We start from the raw sequence: 25179 nt of genomic DNA on the forward strand, positions 1-25179 counted from the left end.
AACTATTCTATCTAACAGAGATTGCTATAGATCTTAGAAGTTGGTAATGTTAATAAAGTGTTCATTCAGAAAATCCATTAGTCTGCAGATTGGCCATTTGATTAATTGGCCATTTGGCTACTTGGCTTGTAGAAAATTGCTGGTATCTCTTTTGAAAATGAGCATTCCAGAGGTAGATTTCAGTCCTAACACAGGGTGAAAAGGATGCTGTGGCTATTCTGGCTGGGGTGCATTCTAAGTCCTGGGAAGAAATAATGCTGTTAAGATTTAATTTGCCAACATGTCTTCACACAGTCTCTTGTCAAAGCCAAGGCATGTGGTTCCCATTGTGGGGAGATGTGCTCTCCTCAACTGAACTGCAAGTCAAATGATGAAGGTGGATTGATCTGAATCGCTGTGGTCTTGGTTAAGTGTCATGGGCTTCATTGCCTTGCTGTGTCTGAGAATATTCTCTGCCTTTTTGAGAGTCCTGATCTTGAATCTTTCGTGATGCTCCATCATCTTTGTGCCCCAAGGCATGAGCCTCAACTCAAAAGTCCAAAGCTTAGAGGAAAGAATCATCCTGTGTCTACCTCTGCTGCAATGAACTCTGAAGGGAGGTGGGGGCCAGATGGCGGATGTGGTACAAACATGGCTGGAAGACCAACAATTCCCAGAGAAGCAGAGACATTGTGAGCTGGGCAGAAACTCCCAAAAGGTGTTAATTATAAGGATCTGTAAGTCCAGCAGAGAAAACAAGCTTGTAAAGAACTAACTTAAATGCAAGCTCATATATGCCTAATAGAGGGAAGCCTAGAGGTAGGTGGGTGTCATTCTACTGGGTATTTTAAAAACCAGCTTTGTTACATTCAATATATACAGTAAAATGAACCCATTTAAAATGTAGAGGTCAGTGAGTTTTGACATATGTATACACCCATGTCATCTCCATCTCAATCAAGATAAAGAACATTTCTGTCAACCAAGAAAGTTCCTCATGCCCCCGCTATGTCCCAGGCAACCATTGATCTAACTTCTAATCATTACAGATTAGTTTTGTTGATTCTAGAACTTTGCATAAATGTAATTACATTATATATATATATTCTTTTTTTTCATTTGTGTCTAAGATTTATCCACATTTCAATGGGTTTATCATCATCATCATCATTATTATGATTGAAATATAGTTGACATGCTTTCAGTTGTCCATATATTGATTTGACAGTTTTATGCATTATCCAATGTTCACCACAGTAAGTCACCATACAACATGATTATATTATTGACTATATTCCCTGTGCTGTACTTTTCATCTCCAAGACTTATTTTACAACTGGAATTTTGTACCTCTTAATCCCTTTCACCCTGCCACCGCCTCCCTTCTGGCAACCACCAGTTTGTCTCTGTATTTATGAATCTGTTTCTGTTTTGTTTGTTGAGTTGATTAGTTTTTTAAGAATCCATATATAAGTGAAATAATATAGTATTTGTCATTCTCTGTCTGACTTACTTTACTTAGCATAGTAGGTCTTTCCTAGGTCTTTCCATGTTGTTACAAATAGCAAGATTTCATTAACTTTTTACAACTTAGAAATCGTCCACTGTATCTTCTTTATCCTTTCATCTATCAGTGGGTACTTGGACTGCTTTCATATATGTTGGCTGTTGTAAATATAGGGGTACATGTATCTTTTCAGATTACTGTTTTTGTTTTCTTTGGGTAAATAACCAATAGTTAAATTACTGGATCACATGGTATTTCTATTTTTAATTTTTTTTGAGGAACTGCCTTACTGTTTTCCACAGTAGTTGCACCAATTTATATTCCCACCAACAGTGCACAAATATTCCCTTTTTTCCACATCTTCATCAACCCTTGTTATTTCTTGTTTGTTTTTTTCTTTTTGATACTGGGTGTTTTGATTAATGTGAGAGGATATCTCACTATGGTTTTGATTTGCATTTCCCTCATGATTAGTTGATGTTGAACATATTTTCATGCATCTGTTGGCCTTCTACATGTCTTTGGAGAAAGCTCTATTCAGGTCCTCGCCCATTTTTAATTGGATTGTGTGTGTGTGTGTGTGTGTGTGTGTACGCGCGCGCGCGCACGCGCATGCGCATTGAGTTGTGTAAGTTCTTTTTATGTTTTGGATATTAACCCCATCTCAGATACATGATTTGCAAATATCTTTTCCCATTCACTGTACTGCCTTTTTGTTTTGCTGGTGGTTTATTCTGCTGGGAAAAAGGTTTTTATTTTGGTGTAGTCCTAATAGTTTATTTTTGCCTTTTCTCCCCTTGCCTGAGGAGACATTTCCAGATATTGCTAAGGCCAATGTCCAAGAGATTACTGCTTGTGTTTTTTTTAGGAGTTTTATGGTTTCAGGTCTCACATTTAGGTTTTAATCCATTTTGTATTTGGTGTAAGAAAATACTCCAATTTCATTCTTTTGCATGTGGCTGTCCACTTTTCCCAGCAGCATTTATTGAAGAGACTGTATTATTCCCATTGTATATACTTGCCTCCTTTGTCATAGATTAATTGACCATATAAGAATGAGCTTATTTCTGGGCTTTCTATCCTGTTCCATTGGTCTGTGTATTTTTTGTGTATGTGCCAGTCCCATACTGTTTTTATTACTACAGCATTGGAGTATATCTTGAAGTCTGAGATTGCGATACCTCCAACTTTGCTCTTTTTTCCCAAGATCACTGTGGATATTTGGGGTCTTTCATAATTCCATACAAATTTTAAGAGTATTTATTCTCATTCTATGAAAAATGCTGTCAGTGTTTTGACTAAAATTGCATTGAATCTGTAGATTGCTCTGGGAAGTATGGACATTTTAACAGTATTAATTCTTCCAACCCATGACCATGAAACATCTTTCCATTTGTGTCATCTTCAATTTCTTTCATCATTGTCTTATATTTTTCAAAATATATGTCTTTCACCTCCTTGGTTATATTTATTCCTAAGTATTATTTTTGGTGCATCAAATTGGTTTTGAATACAGAGAGAATTACACAAGCAGAGGAAGTGTGAGGGTATTGCAGGGATGGAGATTTGTATAAAAGAACAGAGTGTGCTTAAAACATCAGAATTAGTTTGGTGTGACCCAAGCGAGCAGTCTGAGGGGGCATTGGCAGAAGAGGAACATGCTATAAAGAAAGAGTTTACAATATGGAACTTTATCTGATCGCTGAGCTCTTGAGAAAAGTATTGGTTTTTCAACACCCTTCCTCCACTTTTCTGTCCTCCGGGAAGGGTTTACTGCAAAAAAATATCTACTCCTCTATGACTTAGGTTAAGACTCATGGATAACGTCCTTGTTTACCTGTGACAAGGCAAGACAGTCCTGAACTGCTCTTCTTTGCCTTCTAAATGTTTAGCTGAACTACTTGTATCCACTGATGAATCAAAACAAAATGCTTTGTTAACCAACTTTAGTTAAGCTTCTCCCATACCCTCCAAGCCCCTTATTTTTTTTTTTAAAGATTTTATTTATGTATTTACAGACAGAGCTCACAAGGAGGCAGAGAGGCAGGCAGAGAGGAGGAAGGAGGCTCCCTGCCGAGCAGAGAGCCTGATATGGGGGCTCGATGCCAGGACCCTAAGATCATGACCTGAGCCGAAGGCAGAGGCTTTAACCCACTGAGCCACCCAAACACCTCAGCCTGAGCCACTATACACCCCCTGCAGAGAATAGACTGACCTCACGGTAAAACAGTCTCTGACCTACTACTATCTGATCAAGCCACCTTTTCCTCCCACTTTCCCACACTCAGTTCTTTCTAGCCTTCTTTACTCTTCCCTATTAAGGAAAAATTATCTCTTTTTCTAAAAAAGAGTTTATTTATTTGACAGAGCAAGAGAGTACAAGCAGGCAGAGTAGCAGAGGGAGAGGGAGAAGGAGAAACAGGGCTCCCCATTGAGCAGAGAGCGCAATGCAGGGCTTGATCCGAGGACTCTGGGATCATGACCTGAGCTGAAGGCAGTCCCTTAACCAATTGAGCCACCCAGGAGCCCAAGGAAAAACTTTTGTTGCCTAACCCTTAGCCACTTACAGATCTTTTAGTCAGAGTGGTCTCCCTATTACAATAGTTCCTTCTCTTCCCTTTTCCTCCCCCCTTGCCAATATTCCTTTCAAATAAAGTATCTCCTCACTAAGTCTGGATTTGTTTTCTTATTTGGCAAAGTCAAACATGCTTCCATTAGAATGCTCTCCCAGGGATGCTTGGGTGGCTCAGTGGGTTAAGTTTCTGCCTTTGGCTCAGGTCCTGATATCAGGATCCCAGGATCAAATCCCGCATCTCTGCTCGGCAGGGAGCCTGCTTCCTCCTCTCTCTCTGCCTGCCTCTCTGCCTACTTGTGATCTCTGTCAAATAAATAAATAAAATCTTAAAAAAAAAAAAGAATGCTATCCCTAAACCTCTGAAACCTTCAGCAAATCACTTAACTTTTCCTAGTCTCTCTTCCTTTACGTGTAAAATGGCAATAATATGACATCTATATTTCAGGGTCTTTGTGGTGATTAGAAAATATGAAACCCTGAAAACAGAATAGATAATTGTAATTACTCTAATCATTATGAATCTATTGATCTACATCTGAGTCACTTTCATTCCTTATGAACTGAATGGCCTTATATGTCACATGAAGTTTATACTCACTATTGTGTCTTCAATATCTGACAAATGCTTGGCACATTGGAAATGCGCGATAAATAATTTGGAAGGAGTAACTTCATCCCATTGATAGCAGGAAGCTATGAGAATAATATTTGGTTTAGAAAGAACAGGTTAATCACTGACGACCTTCATGAGATTTTACCTGTTAAAATTCTCATCTGTCTCCACACCTGTCTCCTTAATGGCACCTAGGATACGTTTAAAGCTGCCTCTCCTTGAAAACGGAAATGATCATAATTCCTGTCATGCTCTGAAATCGAAAGAGAGAACGTGGAGCAGTTTTTTTTTCAAAGCATGACTGGCGTATACACATTGCCACAGCTAATAAACTAGCTCATCTCTCATCAGGGAGACTCGCCCACCTGCTGACGCTCCGCCTTCGGGCAACTCAAGTTCCTCCCACTCAGCCCGGTGCTAGGGGCTCATTTACCAGGTTGGCCCGCGCCTCCGTGTGCGCAGGCGCACCACTAACCCTGAAGAATGGGCGGGCGGGGCTATATTGCGTCATCGGGGCGCGCGCTGCGGACGACGCCGTGGTTGCCGGAAGTTGAGCGGCGGTAAGTGAGCCGCGCAGGTGAGGGAGTGTGGGGGGTCCTGTGGGTTGAGTTTTGGAGGCTCTGGTGGGAAGGGGCGAGCTCGTCAGTGTGGGCGAAAGTCTTGGTGGATTTCAGGATCCTCCCTTCTCCGGGGAGTCACTGACTCCGGCTCTCACCCTCCTTCTCCAGCCACATCCCCGGGAATTGTTCAGTTCGGGGTCTTCTGACTAGAAAGCTCCTAGTGTCCTATGTCAGCCCCTCCTGTCGTCTGGCAAGGAATCCTCTGAATCTTCGGTGTTGGGATACCGGAGATAGGACGGCAGGGTTCTTATTCTGGCTTTGCCTGCATTTGCTCTGTGACTCTGGCATGTCACCTCTCTCTGAGCCTCTCTTCCTTCATCTGTAAAATGGGAGTGATGTCGTTTGTGAAGCGAGGGCGTTAAGTGAAGCCAGTTTTTTTTTTTTAAAGATTTTATTTATTTATTTGACACAGAGAGATCACAAGTAGGCAGAGAGGCAGGCAGAGAGAGAGGAAAGCAGGCTCCCTGCTGAGCAGAGAGCCCAATACGGGACTCGATCCCAGGACCCTGAAATCATGACCTGAGCCAAAGGCAGCGGCTTAACCCACTGAGCCACCCAGGCGCCCGTGAAGCCAGTTTTTTTATAAGGGCTTTCTGAGCTAAGATTCTCTACTCTTCAGTTTGACCCAGGGTTACAAAGTTTAATGCTTATTCAGTCAGGTAAGGTAAATGTAGGTGTAAGAAATATATTGTCATATCAGAGTCAAACGTATTTTTACTGAATTGAGCTTATGAGCACAGCACTAACATGTATGAAGTTGGAGAAATGAAAACAAAACTCGTGTGTTGCACTTGTGTAATCTCTTGATTTTTAAACACTGACGACTACAGTTTTTTCAAAACCAATTTTAAAAAGATGTTTTTAAACTACAGCTGGAACCCGGCATATCTGTGATTGCCAGTTTCAGGCCTCTGGGTCCCAGGTTCCCTTTCCCATTGAATACTTGGATTTCTTTTGTGACACCCCTGCCCACGGGTTAAGTTTCTTAAGTGGTAGAAAACTCACTATTTCTGGTTATTGTTGTTTGGTCTTTCCCTAGCTTTGACATAGGCCATATGTTGAGCTGAAAGCGGCTACCCCATAATCTCAGCTCATTTTCCCTCTTTCAGGCCCTTGGGCTCTCCCTTCCACTTTATTGCGCACACACCTTTGAAAGTTGCTAGTTTATCTTCTGCTTCACACCATTTCTTCTCCAGGCTGAGCACATTTAATTTATTTACCCATAGTATATGCTACAACAACTGAGAATTTTGTTATGTTCAAGGCATCACTATAAGCACCGCTGATGTAGAGGTGCTGTTCATGGAGCATACCTTTTGATCGTGGTGGTGGCAGTTGTGGCAATTGTTAATAAGATAGTGCTTTTAGTGGATGGTAGGTGTTTCAGATCCTGTTGGACCCTAGAAAAAAGAAACAGTAATGTGATGGAGAGTAACTGGGGATAAGCGGAGGAAGCTAGTAAAAAATCTAGCTAGTCAGAGATGCACTCTCTGAGGAGATGACTTTGGAGCTAACATGCGAATGAAGAAAAAGCCAGTCTTGTGAAAGTTCATATTGCCTAATTGTTTCTCCATCCCTCTGTGCTTTGGTCTTGTTAAACTGTTTACAGGTTGTGTCTCACTTGTGACCCTTTGCTCCTGTTGTTTCTGCATAAAACATAAAACATCTCTGCTTCCCCTTCCATTTTTCTTGGCCAGCTCCTCCCTAACCCTCATGTGACATGATTTTGAAATTCTTTAAGGAGTTAAGTACAGGGCTCTCAGTCAAGATGCACATCTCTGGCCTCAGGGAGTTATTTTTTAAGTCAGGGAGATAGACCACAGCACTATGGTATGAAGCTATTGAGATTTGCCAGAGGAGGACTTAGAGCAATTGTTAAGTCAGGCTGAGGCATCAGAGAAGGCTTCTGTGAGGACATATTGCCCATAGGCCTGAAGGATGAGCAAGAATAGTTAGGAGAAGAGGAGTGGAGGTGGGATGAATTGCAGACATTGGGAATGGTGTGAGCAGATGTACTTGCAGGTAGTTCACCCAGGCTAAGATATGAATGTGGAAAGGTAAGCAGGAGGCAGATCACAAAGGGCTTTGTGGGCAACATGAGATTGTATAATACATAATTAAGAACACAGATTTTGGAATATAAGTTACTTGTGTACCTATGCTGGCTTTGCCATTGAACTAGTTTTGAGACCTTAGGCAATCACTCTAAACTTCAGTTTCCTCACATAAGCCAACCTTCCAGGGTTGCTGTGAGAATTGAATGCTTTATGTTACCTGCTTGATGTTGGTAGATGGTAAATGATGAACTAACTGTTAATATTGCCATGCTAAGATTTCTGGACTTTCTTGAAGGTATGGTGTTGGAGAGCTGAGGCAGTGAAAGTTTAAAACAGGGTGTGACATGCTCTCATCTATTTTAAAGTACCCAGACGGTTCCATGGTGACTACACTGGACAGGGTAGGGCCACAGGGAAACCAGTGAGGACACTGTTGCTTTGGTCCAGGTGGCAGAGGAGGGAGGCCTGAACCAAGGCAGTGGCTGTGTGGAGGGAGACAGATGGGTGGGTTTAAGGGACAAAGGAAAGGGTTTGCTGGACTGATAGTTACCACCATAGATAACACCACATGGGGAGAGGAGGAAGATAAATTGGGATATGGGATGGAGGGGATGGATCCTGTGTGTGGATGTAAGTAATAACAAAGTTCTTTGATTAGTGGTCCTTGATTTGTTATCCCTGATCGCCTCTGAGATTTTATTTGAAAGTCCAAATGGCCTCTTTTCTCCACTTTGACCCATGGGAAGTGAAGTTCTGAAATGCCTTCCTCCTCCTTTTTTCTATTTCCTGATCCTTCTACCTATCTCTAGTGTAAGGCCTGGTTGTGTATTTGAGGGAGAATAATGAGATGCTGCTTTGTTACCCAGTAGACATTATACAACCCCATGGTCCTGGAAGACTGGGTACCAACAACTCGGTGTCAGGCCAACCCCAGGTGATCACCTCTGGGGTTTTCTCACATCTTTGTTGTGATTACCCTCCCTTGAACTTATCCTGTTTGACAGTCTGTCTTTGAGAGTGTGGTATGTAAAAGAAGATCTTTTTCCTTGGGGAGTCTGACCATACAGACCAGGGCTGTACTTCTTTTGTGGTGACCTGAGCACCACCCCGCCCCACCCCCAGTCTTTGTTGTAGACACATCCTGTCCACTATCATGCTGTGGGCTCCTGGTGCTACTTGGCACTCCCCATCTGCATTTGGATGGCTCTCTTGCCCATCTCCTCCTTGTCTTTCAGATTTTCATTCCTCTCCCAGCTTCCTAACCTTGCCTTTGACTTCACTAAGTTGCAACCATCAGTTAAGACTCCTCAACTGCTATCACTTACAAACTTATCTCCAGCTGACCGTATAACTTTGCCTAATTTTGTGAAAGAAATATGTTTAAGGCTAATTCTTTTACTTGTGCTGAGATTCCATCTCCTTCTTTTCCTTAGGACTTGGTTCCATCATTTATTCTGTTTCTTTCCTGCTTAACCATCTCTTCTCATTTAAATATCTGGGAAAAACAGAACACTTTCCTGTTAACTTCTGTCATCACACCACCTCTTCCCAACCACATTTCTTGACTTCCTGAAGTCGTCATTCACTAAAATCCTGCTTCCACCCACAGGTCCTCCAAAATTGCTCTCCCTAGTCTTCACACCTCTGTGTTACCAAAACTCCTGAACATTTTTTCCTTCCTTGTCTTGAATTCTGAGCACATCTGATATTGCTGATATATTGCTTCATTTATGAAAACCACTCCTGCTTTGTGCTATCTCTCTGGCTGTTTCCCCTGTATCCATTGTATCCTTTTTTCCTCCTTTTGTCCCTTACATGCTAGTTTTCGCCAAGGCTCTGCCTTATACTCTGTGCTCTTCTCACCCCCAACTTCAGTTCCCACTTAGTGTGCCAAAGACCCCTGTTCTGTGCCCTGAGCTGGGATCTCTCCTGAGAACCAGTCCTCAAACTCAGTCCAAAGTGAAGCTCATCAGCTTCCCTCCTACAGTTCTTTCTACATCCATTCTGACTCATTCTCCTCCTTCCATTTAGTCATTCAAGCCAAAGCCTTGGAGTCATCTTGGACTTTTCTCTCTCATCCCGTCCCAGGTAGTCATCAGAGTTCTACAGATTCTCCTTCTTTGATATCTCTTAACACATTTCCCCCTCCATTTTCTCTCCTACTGCCTTAGTCTGGGCTCTTCTCACTTCTTTCTCTATACCTGCATGGCCTCTGAGCTGCTTGCCCTGTCTGGCCCTTAGTGGTGCTGAAGTGCCCTTTCTAAAATACCGATCTTTACTAAAATATAAATCCCTGCTTTTTCAGTCTAATTTAGGTACCTCTCCTTCCTCCTCCCTTAACAGTCTGTACAAACACTTATACTCTGCAGCACTAGTTTTATACAGATTGTTATACTGTCATTCCTAGTCTGTCTGACCCTCAAAACTTAGATCCTAAAATGCAAAGACCTTAGCTTTTTGCCGTTAAATGCTAAAATATAGCACAAGAACTTGTACATACTGTATTGAAGTTTATTGAGGGAATAACTAAGTGGAAATCCCTCTGTCTCTGACACATTTTATTGGAAACATTAATTATGTTTTTGAGTACCTCCTGTGTCAGATACATGCATTTTATAGTTGAATCCACACAGTGATACAACTATACACGGTTGATGTCCCATCTTATAAGTGGGGAAACAGACTCAGAGAAATTAAATGACTTGCCCAAGGTTGTGTGGCTAGATGTAGCAGAGGTGGGATTTTTAACTCAGGTGTCTCTGGCTTATGAAGCTAGGCCCTTCCGTTACCATACTGCCTCCAGTGTATCAGCTGCATTGTCCAATTTTTTTTTTTTTTTACTTAGATTTAAGACCCTATGTTTACCTCTATGAAGTTTTTAGTCCTACTAAAATAGGCCTGTTATATCAGCTGGTCAGAACCTTTTTTATTCTGAACTTTTATTATCCATTATATTACCTATTCCTTCCTGCTTAATGTCGTGTATAGAATTGATAAGCAAACCTTTATCATTATCCAGGTTATTGGTAAAATGCGGTAACTATACCTTATTTAAAATATTTGTTTATGTGATTTCTGTGTCTGTTTCCTTGTTCCAGACCCCTAACACAGGATTCAGCACACATGAAATACTTAGTAAATACTGATGAATATTTGTCCACACAGACAAATAAAAATAAATTGGGCAAAACCAAAGAATGAGCCAATGAACACCTATTAGCTCCTTATTAACATCAGTTCATACCTTAACCAACATTTTTTGGATAAGACTACTTTACCAGTTTTTGATCCCTCTGATTATGTCAGTATATCCAGTTATGACATCTTCATCTTGTCTACTAGGATATTTGGAGCATTCTTGTCAGAAACCTTGCTGAAGTCCAGATATCCTAAGTCCTATGTCTGGGGTTCTTTGATCAAGAAAGAAGTGCTGTTAATCTGTTATGACTTATTCTTAAACCGTAATGGCCTCTTATAATTACTTGGAACTGCTTCATTCGGTTGTACCAAGTTGTACACTGAGTAAGAGGCCACACCTGAGGGGTGTTTTGTATAGGCCATAGGCATGATGGGTTTGTTTTTGTAGCACCAACTTTCTGGCAATAAAGGGTAAAATGTCTTGAGCCAACCTATCAGTGTATTACAGCAATTTTCTAAGGGAAGGAAGTAAAACGTCTTGAGGAAGGGTTGCAGTTTCCTAATTGTACAAAAGTGCCACGTGATCTAGAAAGGCCCACATGACACCCCTCCTGGGAGCAAAATCTCTGTCCAGTGGGATGTAGAATCCAACCCTATTCTCATCTTTGGAAATCAGTATTTTGAATATCTGGTATCAAGTATTGGCTTGGCCCAATCTTTCAGCCCCTCTTCCTTTTCCAGGACTCCTTAAATATCACTGAAACTGAAAACCACAGAGCCTCTGTTATTCAGAAGCTAGCCTCCATAACTCAGCCAGCTTTCAGGAAAGTATCACGGATTTTACTTGTTGGTTGACACAAGGCTCCACAGTGATTCAGGTGAATCCAGGTGGCTGTCCCTCATATACAGAATGGAGCAAAGTGACACTGTTGATTGGTACAGGTAACAAAAAGGATTCAAAAGCAGGCAACCAGTCTCCATCTTCCTTGTATTGTCTCTCCTCTCTCACAGGCCTTCTCAGCTTTTACAGCTGTCACTACCTCTCCCTCCTAGGTTTGGACGCCCTACAGTGCTGGTAGCCAGTGGACCCACTCTCAAAAACAGGCTGAACAAGAACAGTGTGTGTGTGAAGCTTAAGGTTATTAAAGCAGAAGGAAAACCAAAGAAAAACAACTTGCACAAGTAGCCAGTGAGAATGAAGGTTATAGTTTGAAGAGTTTAGAGGTGACTGTCAGTTCTCTGATTGACTTCTTGAAGAAGCAAATAATGTCGATTTGTAGGGGTAAAGGTGGCATATGTGGAACGAGGGAGACCACTCATCTGCAATAGCAGTTATCTTCTCTGCGTATGTGATCAGCTGTGACCACTTCACAGTACAATCATAAAAAGAGCCATTTTAGATGACTTGGTGTCTTGTGGAGACATCGGTTTGGCTCAAGGGCATCTTGACTCTGATGTGATTTTTTAAAAGGAATCGAGGCTTCTGAATCCAGCTGGTTGCCCTGTAGGAGTCCTGAGTTTTCGTCTTCTGGTTAAGCCTAATCTGTCTTCGAAGTTTGGAACTTTGCCCCACCTCCTTTTGGAAGGGAGGGCTTGTAAACCTCCCTCTTTGGCAGCCTTGCACATTATTTCCAAAACTCATGAACTCACAAAGCATTATTAGCTGACAAAACATGCATTGGCTCCATATGCCAAAGGGGCCCTCTCCCCACTCCTGACCGTCTCCACCTCATTTTTTTTTTTTAACCCATCAGCAGCTAAGAATATACTCTGTTTGTCAGTAGGACTTGGCCATATGGTTTGGTGCTTATTTTAATGACTGCCAGAGCTCGCAGCTGGGAGAACGAGAACAGAAGTCTGCTCTTTGTGCTCCATTTTGGCCCAGAGAAGGTACTTTGGGGCCAGACTGCGGTTATTCTGGCACTTCTGCTAAGTGAATGGTCCCACACGGCCTCAGGGAAACTGAACACAAAGTTCTCCTAACCCTTAGAACTTACTCCTCTGGACTTCTTGATGACCTATAGCAGGAGACCATCCATTCCATTTTAATTAAACCTCTGTTGTGACTGCAGTGCTCCTTTGAGGGAGGGGAGGCTTCAATGAGGTGTGTTGGAGGCAGAGAAAATTTTCATAGTGAGTATGGGGAAGGGCAACCACATTAGTCAGATGCTGTTGGCTAACGTGGGAGGATGTGTTGACAAGAACTAATAGCCGTACCATTAATTGACTGCTGACTGTGCCAGGCACTGGAACAGGCACATCACACACTTTCTCATTTAGCCCTCCCAACAACCTCAGGGCTTGGGTACAATTATCCTGATTTTGCAGATGAGAAATCAAGGCACAGGGGATGAAATTCCTTGCCCGTGGTTCCTCAGCCAGTGAGAGTTGGAACTGGAACTCACACTTGGGTCTATCTGAAGACCAGACCCCCAATTGCTATCACTTTAGCCTCCCTTCTCTGAACCATTAAAAGTCCCCTGCCCTCCCAAAGCAGACAAATAAAAACCCAATGAAAATAGGTGGAAAGTGATAGCAAGGCGTTTTTTTAGTACATTGAGGCTGGTCTCTTTTTCTGCTGTCCCTCCAAGGGTCTAGTTTCCCTGAAGACAAGTTTGTTTTATCACCATGATTGTTGTTTATCTTCTACCAATTTTACTTCTTCATTTTTACAAAAATCCTATACTGGCTTAATATTTGCTGTGTCCAATCCTGTTGGCCCCCCACCAGAGGGAGACCAGTTGGACAGACTCAACAGGGAGCCTTCCTGCTCCAATTAATTATCTAAGCAGCAAAGCCAAAATATTTCCTTCTTTAGCTTCTTTAAAACAGATGCCAGGGAAATTTATGGAAATGATACTTCGTTTAGCCTTATTTAGAGCAATGAATTTCTTTTCACCAAAGCTAGATTTAAATAGGTCATCTGTTAACCATTAAATGAATACAGGAAGGTTCTTTGTAGGGTCATGGTAGCTTGAATACTGGTGTCTCTTTTTTTTTTTTTTCTTTAAGTATAGTATACATATAGTAAAGTGCACTAACCATAGATCTATAGCTCATGGGTTTTCACATATATATGTGCCCTATAACCAGCTCCCAGCTCAAGGTATATAGAATATGTCCAGCTTCCCAGAAGGCTTCTTATTTCCCCTTCCCAGTCATTAGCCCCACCCCAGCCTATAATTACTCTTCTAACTTCTGTCATGTTAATTGGTTTTGCCTGCTGAATGTAACATAGGCTAGGTGTGTGCAGGCATTAAAATTGTCTTCATATTTTATTTTGGAACAGTTTCAAACTTGCAAAAAACCTTACAAGAATAAGACAAAGACCTTTCATATACCATTCTCCCAGAGATCACATCCAGATTTTGTCTCAGTAGCAACATTTATAGAAGCAGAGTGTCAACCCAAGATCACATGTTGCCCTCAGTCATCATGTCTTTCTCTTTTACTCTGGAACAATTCTGTAGTCTTCCCTTGACTTTTAAGACCTTGACACTTCGGAAGATTATAAGCCAGTCTCAGTCATTGTATGGAATATTTTTCAGTTAGGGTTTACCTGACATTTCCTCTCACTGAGCTCCAAGTCATGTTTTTAGCCGAGTGCTGTAGATGTTTGTGCTTTTCGTGGCATTCCATCAGATAGCATGTATGTCTGTTCATCCCACTGATGCTGCTGTTAACTTTATTCCCTCCATGAGGATGGTGTCTGCCAGATTTTGTCACTGTAAAGTGACTTTTTCTCTCCTTTGAAATTAATCATTTTTTTTGTGGAAAGTTACTTTGTGACTGTGAATGTAAGCTTTTAACTCCTGTACCCTGGGAATATTTTCAGGAAGAAAGATCTATTCTTTACTAATTTTGTAATTTTTTGATTAAGGTTTCACTTCAATTGATTTGTACATGCATATCTCTTGCCTACTAAGGTCTTAGTCCTAAAAAAAAAAAAAAAACAATAGGTTTAGAGACCTTCTGAGTATATGGACTATTTCCATATGTTGTTCATGATTTCTTACTCTAATCACCACATTCCGTGGTAATGAGCTTTGTCTTCCCAATTGCAGAAGCCTGGCTTATTTCTTTCTCTTGCTTCTCTTATAGAAGGTACCCATAAAAAGGTTTCTAGAACTCATCTTAGTAACGTTTGAGAGCCACTGTGCAAGAGACTATGGTATATTGAGAGGAATATGATCCAGGATCTGTAGCTTTAGAGTTTACAATCAGATTGACGGGGGTAGACAGATCAGAGAAGAGCTGGACAATAATACTAAACGTGGAGGTAGCTCAGAGAAGAAGTGATTAACAGTAGCCAATGGAGAAGAGCAAACAGAGTAATGAGAGTGAAGGGCAGCTCTGGGAACGCTTTCTGGAGCAGATAACCTCTGAGCTGGATTTTGACAAGTGCGTCAGTCACAGGGACAAGGGTGTCTTTTAGACAGCTAGCTATTTGTTCAGAGTTGAGGAGGCAGGACAGCAGGTATGTGAGGGGAGCACTAAGCAGCTTGATGCTTCTTCAGCATCAAGTCAGAGGTGAGGAGCGGTGGGGCCACCAAGGTGGCTCCAGAAAAGTTGGAAGGTAGTAGTAGGGGTCCAGGAAAAAGTAGGAAACATCAGATGTGTGGGGATATGCCAGTTTTGTATGTGACATGCCACTAATGGCATTATTTATTTATCTGAGAGAGAGCACGGGGAGGGCATAGGGGGAGGGAAAGAGAATCCCAAGCAGACTCCCCACTGAGCTGATATCCCTATGTGGGGCTCGATCCCAGGATCCTGAGATCATGGTCTGAGCTGAAATCAAGTCAGCCACCCAGATGCTCTGAGCTTCAGTAAATATTAATTGGGCTTCATGGTAGCTTACTGATGCTGACATATGTGTGAGTGTTCTGTGTAGACTTGGTTTTCCAGTTCATAAAGATGTATTTGCAACATTACAGGGTTTCTACTGTAGAACAGCAACTGTGGCCTTGCGGACTGCTTCACCAAATGACGGGTGTGGAAGATCGTCTAGTCCGAGGGTCCTCAAACTGCAGCCTTCAGGTCAGATCCTGACCAAGGCCTTTTTGTGTGTATGCAGTCCATGAGCTAAGGATTGTTTTTACGTTTTTCAAGCATTGTAAAAAAGGAGAAGAAACTATGACAGAAACTGTTTTGGCATGCAATGACTAAAATATTTACTATCTGGCCCTTTTCAGAAAAAGCCTGCCAAAACCCTGGTCTCATCTGACTGCCTGATACAGTAATCCTTTGTACAATATGACTTGGCAAATAATCATCTAATATATGCTCGGACACTTCCACTAATGGAAAATTCATTATCTCTCCAGCCAATCTGTTTCTTATTTGGACAGTTCAGGCTATTAGTAATATTTAAAGTCTGCTGTAATTTGTCTCATTATAGGATCCATCTATTGGCCTTTTTTGGGGGAAGAGGACTATTATTGTGTGTCAACATTTACTGAGCTCCTAATATAGTCTAGGCAGTGTGCTGAGGGCTGAAGAAAGATGAGTAAGACATGGTTTGCACCAGGGATCTCTCAGGTGTTGTTTCTTGGAATTAAAGCTGCTATGCTGGTAGTCTTGGGTGCCTTTCATTCCCTGTCTTGCCTTTGGGTTGGGACTTTTTCTTTAATTATTTTATTTATTTCTCTATTATTATTCCACATACACAAAATTCATTGAATTTTGAACACAAATTCAGAGAGAATAGGGCCATACAGTGAAAATAAGTCTCTCTACACCCTTGTCTCCTGACTCTATGTCACTTTCTTGGGAGGCAACCATTGTCACCCATTTCCTGTGGGGATTTGACTTTAAAGAACAGCACTACCCAAGGTTTAGGACCATTTGTAAAAAACACTTTTGGCAAGTACTCAGACATTGGTGTTTTATGAGCTCCTACTTTGTATAAGTTGCTGAGTGTGACTTAGTTTTATTTTCATAAAGTCTGAAATTTGCACCACGTTTGGGTGGTACACACAGCCCCAGAGTTTGTATTTACCCACCTGCTATTTAAGTTAAATCTTGACTGGATATTTTGGCTACTGCTGGGATTCTTGCTCATGACAGTGTTGAATCCTCATCAAAGCCTCTCTCTTTCAGTGGAAGTGACACAATCCCATTTTGTGTAACTCCCAGGTTTCACATCCTGAATGTGATAGAAATAGTTAGAAATGAAGTTGAACCACACTTATATTGATGCCCCTGTCAGTTTCCTTCCTTGATTATGTCTGTTTGTAGTGTTGAAGTATGGTAGATAAAATCTTTAACTTTCTAAGCAAAGCAGAGGCCAGAATTCTCACCTTGTGCTGTCTAGGGTTGTACAGGCACATCATTTTTTTTAAGGAAACAGGTGCTGTTTGGATCTAGGTTAGTGACAAATAACTTTGTACCTATAACTCACTACTCCTTCCAGAATTCCATTCTGATCATTACTTCCTTAGATCTTCCCTTCCAGCTTAAGGAGATGGCAATGTGACACAGATGTATGGGTTCTTAAATGATGCAGTTATACTTGAGTGTGTTCTTCAGATGTTTCCAGCAATGTCCTCATCACATATTGCTGCTGCTGAGGACCTTTCTGTTTTCTTAGCCTGTCAAGCAGTAGTTCAGTGGCTGAATACCAACCACTTTCTCTTGTGAAATAGGCTCTTGGGTTCTGTTTGAAATTTCTAAAGGCTCAAATAAGTCAGAAAATGTTTAAAGGATCTGTCTCTTATGCATATCACTTTGTTAGTATGCCCATCTGTCATCTTGTGAGTGGTCTTCCTGAGTCATTTTTTTCCCGCTGTTGATGTGTGGTATAGGAGAGAGTCTTCTTTTTCATCTCTGGCACTGGCAAAATTCCATCTTGATGACCTCATCGGGTCATCCAAATGATGATGAGTTACCACTGACCTTTAAGAGTAAGTTGTGGATGACTAAAGCGTGTAGGAGCCTGATGACCCATCACACAGAGGCTTTCAGAGATCCATTTGTACCACTGTCTGCTGCTGTGTTGATTTCCTTCCATAGTGGATGATTACTCTGGCTATGACCTTTTTCTTTTGACTCTGTTGGAGAGTAAGTTAGTATGAAAATGTTTTTCAAAATGGTTTTTTCACATATGTGTGGCTGATAGGCAATAAAAAGGTTCTGAAAAGGGGTGTCTCCCTTCGAGGCAGTACAGATATAGTGATGAGAGAGTTGGGGCTTTGAAGCTAATCAACGTGGATTATAATCTCAGCTCTTTTCCTTCCTAACTGAGTCACTTTGGGCAAGTTACTTGATACCTCAGTGCCTCCATTTCTCTTCTATAAATTAGGCATAATGCAATCACTTTGAGCTTGTCCTAAGATAATGTGTAAAATGTTTAGTGCTTGGCACAGAATAAAAATTCAATTAGAATAGTTATTACTACTACTGCTATTATTATTATTATTTTTAAAGATTTTATTTATTTATTTGACAGAGAGAGATCACAAGTAGGCAGAGAGAGAGGAGGAAGCAGGCTCCCCGCTGAGCAGAGAGCCCGATGTGGGACTCAATCCCAGGGCTCTGAGATCATGACCTGAACCGAAGGCAGCGGCTTAACCCACTGAGCCACCCAGGCACCCCTACTACTGCTATTATTTAAAAAGTTTTGAAAACCATATAATCAAAAAAGCAAGTATGATTCGTGATGGCAAACGCCCTAATGAAGTTTTCATCTGTCATCACAGAGAAGGGACCCATTGATGCCCACTGACTGTGGGTGTTAGTTAATGAAAGCTTCATAAAAAATCTTAATAGATGAGAAGGAGTTTTCATGGTAGAGATGGGGAGAGGTTTCCAAGGGAAAGGCGTAAGGCTGGGAAGCAAGCAAGCTGAGACAGTGTTGACACCTTACTCTTTCTGGGGGTAAAGCTGGTAAGATTTTGTTTGTTTAAACAAGGGAGTGCCAGTGCAAATCAGTTCCAGTAGCAACATAGATGTCTTGTTTGAAGACAGAATAGTGGAAAGCATTGAAGAAGACAAAGGCAGTGACCTGTGAGCATGTTAACTCAGGAGCTGAGGTATGAGATGGTGGGCCTGACCTGTGCAGCGGGATGGAGGAGAGAAGGGAGGCTGACTTGGATACAGGAAGCACAAAATTGCATGAAGAATATGGGCATATGGAATTTGGATCCTCTCCCTCCCCACTTCACTGCACTTTCCTACCTGTATGTCCTTCTGTGGACTTCTTACCTCTCTGAACCTCGGTCTCTTCCTCTGTAAAACCGGAACTGTCACTTATTAGGGCTTTCGAGAGGAGTAAATTCAGGTGCATGCCCTGCTGCAGTGCCTCGTCCTGGTCAATGCTCTGTAGCTGTCACCTGCATCTCATTCCAGAGGCCCATTTAAGGTTTAGCTTCTAGCAATTACTGATTTACTGAATGTGAAAAATAGGAAAACTGAAGATGACTTTGAGGTTTTGACCTCGGATATAGTTGGTACTATTAAGTTAACTAGGACATACTGGGAAATAGGCAGAATTTTGGGAAAAGAAATGTTTAGGGCGCCTGGGTGGGTCAGTGGGTTAGGCCGCTGCCTTCAGCTCAGGTCATGATCTCAGGGTCCTGGGATCGAGTCCCGCATCGGGCTTTCTGCTCAGCAGGGAGCCTGCTTCCCTCTCTCTCTGCCTGCCTCTCTGTCTACTTGTGATCTCTCTCTCTCTCTCTCTCTCTCTGTCAAATAAATAAATAAATAAATAAATCTTTAAAAAAAAAAAAAGAAAGAAAGAAAAGAAATGTTTAGTTTGGGGTTTGCCAAACTTGAGTTGTCTGTGAGAAATCCAAGTCTTGGCTTTAAAACATACAGATGACTCTTGAACAATGTGGGGGATAGGGGTGCCGACCCCCACATAGTCAAATCCATGTATAATTTTTGACTCCTCAAAACTTAACTACTTATAGCCTATTCTTGGCCAGAAGCCTTACTGATAACATCAGTAGTCGATTAACACATAGCATTAACACATAGTCGATTAACACAAACAACTAGATTATATATATTATAGAGTGTATTCTTTTTTTTTTTTTTTTTTTTTTTTTTCAAAGATTATTCATTTGACAGAGAGAGACCACAAGTAGGCAGAGAGGCAGGCAGAGAGAGAGAGGGAAGCAGGCTCCCCGCTGAGCGGAGAGCCGGATGCGGGACTCGATCCCAGGACCCCGAGATCACGACCCGAGCCAAAGGCAGCGGCCCAACCCACCGAGCCACCCAGGCGCCCCTAGAGTGTATTCTTAAAGTAAGCTAGAGAAAAGAAAATACTATTAAGAAAACCTTAAGGAAAATACATTTATAGTACTGTACCTTATTGGAAAAAGCTCCATGTAGGTGTGGACTCGTGCAGTTCAAACCTGTGTTATTCAAAGGTCAACTGTTTGTTTGGAGGTTAGCTCTCTAGAAATATAGTCCTAAAGTTCACTGGCATATAAATAGAAATTAATGTAGAAAATGAATAATTTTGGGGCGCCTGGGTGGCTCAGTGGGTTAGGCCGCTGCCTTTGGCTCAGGTCATGATCTCAGGGTCCTGGGATCGAGTCCCACATCGGGCTCTCTGCTCAGCCGGGAGCCTGCTTCCCTTCCTCTCTCTCTCTCTGCCTGCCTCTCTGCCTACTTGTGATCTCTCCCTCTCTCTCTCTGTCAAATAAACAAATAAATAAATCTTTAAAAAAAAGATAATGAATAATTTTGCTTTTGAGAAAACTTACAGACCAAGGAGAGGGCTGAGCATGGATTCTTTCAAAAACTAATAGCAGAAAATATTGTGGAGGAAGAGTAGAAGGGAATGATTGGAGGAAGCCATTTGGGTATTCTAGACCCAAGTTTCTCAGTGCGAAGCCCCCAGATCACCTATATGAGGGTCTGTTTCTCCTTTGGGCACTGAACTCTCAGTGCATGGGATCCATAAGCTTTCCCTGGGCCAATGGAAATAGATGTGACCTGGAAAGAGATGAACATTCTGAGAGTACAGAATTATAAAAAGCCTTTCAAATAATTAAAAGCCAGAAATTATTTAATACGGGATGAGGCTACATTTAAATATATTTGAAATGGTTAAGAGGTGGGCCCTCCAAAAGTAAGAGTGCCAGTGGCCTGAACCCATCAAGTAGTACCAAACTTGAATCAGACCTGCCTGGGTACTAGTCAAACCTGGGGACTCCTGGTCACCCTCATCCTCCCTTCTCTCCAGTAGCTGGAGCCCAGGCATCCTCAGTTTAGTCTTGTTTTGTTTAGTTTAGTTTTGCTTAAGATTTTATGTATTTATTTGTCAGAGGGAGAGAGAGAAACCGGCAGAGGGAGATGTAGGCTCCTCACTGAGCAAGGACCCCGATAAGGGATTCCATCCCAGCACCCCGAGATCATGACCTGAGCTGAAGGCAGACACTTAACTGACTGAGCCACCGAGGTGTCGCTTCATCTTTAGTTTTTAATAAGCCCTCAAGGTGGGGAAAGTTTGAAACCTCGGGTCAGGCATTGTCTAACGCATGATACTGAGAATGCATACTAAGGCGGTGGGGAGTTTTAAAGAGCACCTTCTCTGAGACTTCCTCCCTACTCCCTACTCCTCTCCTCCTGGAATTTTAGCATTTTCATGTAGTGCTAACTTTGCACTTTATCATCTAGTTATTATCAGTCAAAAGCTTGTTATCTCTCTCTTTTTAAAAGATTTTATTTATGAGAGAGAAAGAGGGAGAGAGAGAGAGAGAGAGAGAGAGAGAAAGCATGTGCATGCATGCACACTAAGGGAGAAGGAGATGCAAACTCCCTGCTAAGCAGAGAGCCCGACCTGGGGCTCCACCCAGGCACCCGAAAGCTTGCTAGATCTTAATTCCCAAATCCAACAAGTTTGGAAAACAGAAAGCTATGTAATAATCTTGGCTCAAAACTGTGATGTGGTTGATGTGAACTGTTGTCATCTAATGTGACTCTTCATACATTCTGCTGCAGAAATATTACTCTGTCTGGTCATAGGGAAGTTAGAGTGGAAAGTGAAGAGACCTCCCCCACTTCTGCTTTTTGGAAATACCAAGGTCCTCTAGTATTGTGCTTCTCCAGCTGGCAGTGGTGTCCCCCTGAGTGTGCATGCAGGAGTAGGAGAGTTACAGTGTGGGCATGCCTGATTGCCAGGAGGGTCACATTTATTTGATGATTTCAGGGGGAGAATGAAATATTAAAATATGTATATACAGTAAAATGCAAATTTTCCGTGCATTTAAAAGATAAAAGATGGGATGTAAAAAAAATTCAGGTTAGGTGGGCAGAAATTTGTTCATTCTCTCCTCAGCAGGGGCAGGGGGTGCTCAAGTGCAGCTCTAATTCAGAGCTTGTATAGTTGGCCTTGTGTTTCTGACCTGCTGGACTCGGGTTTTGCATGTGTGAAGTTCTCCAGGACCACACAGGAGGACAAAAATTTCTGTGACTCTGATTATGTCTATGAAGGCATAGCACTTTTGCTGCCATCAGACTGACTTGAACAAGAAAGGGAGATACCCAGAGGGTAAAGGTCAGAAAGGCCTAAGAGAAAGGATTTACTTAGAAAATCATTTGTGTTGTCAGGAGGTGAAACTTAGCAATATAGGCCAAATCAGGGTGATTTTCAGTTAGATCTTTAGGTAGCCTGTATACCTCCCATCATTTTTTGCTTGTTTGTTTTGGTTATGCCTTATTACAATTTTTTTTCCCCTCACCATATGTTGTGCTATTTTGCTGTGTTCTGTTTTGTTTTTTAGTAGGCAGCAAATAATGGCAGCAGCTCCGGGGGATCCTGGGCTGTCCAAATTGCAGTTCGCTCCCTTTAGCAGTGCCTTGGACGTTGGATTCTGGCATGAGTTGACCCAGAGGAAACTGAATGAGTACCGGCTGGATGAAGGTCCCAAGGACATTAAGGGCTATTACTACAATGGTGGGTGACAGTAACTCGGTATCCCGTCATCTTCTGTTATGCTCTCTGCCCTCCACTATAGGGTCAGCTTTCCTACCTTTGTCTTTTATAATTCATGCTCTTCACTGGTTTCTATTTTACTTCCTGACCGTCTTTAATTAATTAATTTTTATTTGGATGTCATTTACACATAGTGCTACATTAGTTTTAGATTTACAGCATAGTGATTTGACAAGTTTATACATTATGCTCTGCTCACGACAGACGTAGCTGCTCTCTGTCACCATACAGTGCTATTACAGTAACATTGATTATATTCTGTGTGCCATACCTTTTATCCCCTTTTACTTCCTGGCTTTTGACACAAACTCGTTTTCACTTCTTTTCCTCTGTCGCAGGGAAAAGAAAAGAGAGTAGTGAGACTCCCGTTATTAACCCAAAGAATTAATACTGACTACTTAAAATTGCTGAGGGAGGAGATTGGAAATTTTTTTTCTCAATGAATCTTTTTTTATAGTCTGGACAAATTCCTCCAATTTAGAAAAGCTCTGGCATCTTCTGCTAAGTCCCTGTTGAATATGGATGACCAGGAATTGGACAGGGCACTTAGGGCTCAAGAAAGAGAACAAAATTATTCACAGACATTTTAGTTATGAATGCTGCTGTTACTGACTCATAATGGAAAATGTGATAATGCTTCTGTCCAGGTGATTCTGCTGGGCTGCCAGCTCGCTTAACATTGGAGTTCAGTGCTTTTGACATGTGAGTATTTTTTTTTCTTTTTTCTTTTTTTTTTTTGGCTTAAAATCTAAAGTGTTTGCTTTCTGTGAGGAATGAACATTCTTAACTTTAAACTTAGGTGAGCCACAGGGGGACCTTTGAGGAGCCCCCAGAAGCAGGGCCAGCTTTTCACTTCTCTTGTACCCCCCAGAGACAAGTGCTAGATGCTTAGGACTATTGGATATACCTTTTTCCAGCAGGTAATTATCAGAGCCTGTTAGGTGTCAAATATCATCTATATTGGTTGAGATGTAGATAGTAGCCCTTCTGCTTTGGATTTTATTTAATATTTTGTGATTCCTTATTGATACTTCTTCACTTACTCCTTCAGTTGCTTATCCATGGACATCAGTGAACATTTATTAGGCTACTTCTACATACAAGCCACTGTGTAAGGCATTATACAAAGAAACACAATATACACTCTCAAAGAGGTTTTTTTGTTTTTTGTTTTTTGTTTTTCCCCTGGTTGGGAGCCATAAGTACTGCTGGAGAGAAGAGAGACATTTATTGACTTAATTATGCAGGTGTTTTCATATACATAATCCTTTCAGACCTGCCAGATGTGATTTTTCTCTTTTTTTCAGACGAGGAAACTGTGGGTCAGAAGGTAAAATGGCTTGCCCAAGGTGGCTAAATTTAGAAGGAGAGTGAAATAGATTTCTGAAGTTGTAGTCTGAGTAGCCAGGGGCATTTTGTTATATTCTACAGAAACAGAAAGACCAGGAGGGGGATACGATTTTAGGAGGAGGTTATACTTGGTTTAAAACATGTTGAGTTTGAGATGACATCATCTGGTGGAAATGCCCAGGAGGCCCTGGAGTCAGGGAGAGGGTCGTCCATGCAGAGGAGATCTTGAGGCTCTAAGAGAGGAAGACTATCACGTAAGAAGAACAGAGGGCCAGGCTGGTGAGTGGATCTGATCGGGGGTGCAAGAAGGAAGATACAGAACTATCAAAGGAAATAAGAATTCTCAGAGAGGAAGAAGAACCAGAAAAGTGCTACAGAAACCATAGATGGATGCTTTCAGGAAGGAAAGAGTTGATCAACAGTGTCAGAAGCAGAAAGGTCAGCATTCAATGCAAGGGTCATTGGATTTGTTGATTAGGCTCTTTGCAGTCTCAAACTGAATTCCACACAGAGAAGTGGAGCTGAAACCATATTGAGGGGTTCTGAGACGATTAGTACTTGAAGAATTGAAGGCTTCAGTGTAGTCAATGCTTCCACATTATACAGTGTTGTATTAGTTTCAGAGGTACAATATAATCATTCAACAATGTCACATATCACCTAGTGCTCTCATCATGACAAGTGTCCTTCCTAATCCCCAATACCCATTTAACCCAGCCCTTCATCCCCTTCCCCTCTAGCAACCATCTGTTAAAGATAAAAAACAGAAGAGTCTGTTTCTTGATTTCTCTCTCTTTTTTATCCCCTTTGCTTGTTTATTTTATGTCTTTAAATTCTTAAGTTTAATTTCTTTTTTTTTTTTTAAGATTTTATTTATTTATCAGAGAGAGGGGAAGAGAGCGAGCACAGGCAGACAGAATGGCAGGCAGAGGCAGAGGGAGAAGCAGGCTCCCTGCCGAGCAAGGAGCCTGATGTGGGACTCGATCCCAGGACGCTGGGATCATGACCTGAGCCGAAGGCAGCTGCTTAACCAACTGAGCCACCCAGGCGTCCCTTAAGTTTAATTTCTTAAATGCAGGATATCATATGGTATTTGTCTTTCTCTTATTTCTCTTATTTCACTAGGTATTATACTCTCTAGCTCCATCCATGTCATTGCAAATGGCAAGATTTCATTCTTTTTTTATGGCTGAATAACATTCCATTGTATATATGTATATCTCATCTTTTTTATCCATTCATCAGTTGGTGGAAGTTTGGGCTACTTCCATAATTTGGCTATTGTAAATAATGCTGCTGTAAATATTAGGGGTGCATGTATCCCTTTGAATTAGTGTTTTTATATTCTTTGGGTAAATACCCGATAGTGCAATTACTGAATCATACAGTAATT

At 41.6% G+C, this 25179-nt stretch overlaps 1 protein-coding gene and 1 long non-coding RNA gene across 10 annotated transcripts in view; one reads left to right on the top strand and one right to left on the bottom strand.

Moving 5' to 3' along the window:
- Nucleotides 1-5108, bottom strand: LOC106005517. Its single transcript, XR_006601558.1, has 3 exons — nucleotides 5040-5108; nucleotides 4660-4754; nucleotides 1-714 (listed from the first exon to the last, which is right to left on the bottom strand). It is a non-coding gene; the product is annotated as an uncharacterized LOC106005517 (long non-coding RNA).
- Nucleotides 5109-5142: 34 nt separating this feature from the next.
- Nucleotides 5143-25179, top strand: part of ATG7 (autophagy related 7) — a 243773-nt gene continuing 223736 nt past the window's right edge. For 5 of the 9 annotated variants that reach the window (XM_004738540.3, XM_004738542.3, XM_013054599.2 and 2 more), the window contains exons 1-3: nucleotides 5143-5234; nucleotides 22225-22397; nucleotides 23084-23138. In XM_004738540.3, coding sequence (XP_004738597.2) covers nucleotides 5158-5234; nucleotides 22225-22397; nucleotides 23084-23138 — 305 coding nt within the window. In that variant the 5' untranslated portion in view covers nucleotides 5143-5157. Of the gene's footprint in view, nucleotides 5252-15426; nucleotides 15530-22224; nucleotides 22398-23083; nucleotides 23139-25179 lie in introns of those variants that run through there. The other 4 variants (XM_013054586.2, XM_013054602.2, XM_013054604.2 and 1 more) reach the window with 4 other exon arrangements.

The sequence above is a fragment of the Mustela putorius genome, unplaced genomic scaffold, assembly GCF_011764305.1.
Source record: "Mustela putorius furo isolate JIRA1106 unplaced genomic scaffold, ASM1176430v1.1 tig00003850_pilon_pilon_pilon, whole genome shotgun sequence".
NCBI classification, from domain to species: Eukaryota; Metazoa; Chordata; class Mammalia; order Carnivora; family Mustelidae; genus Mustela; species Mustela putorius.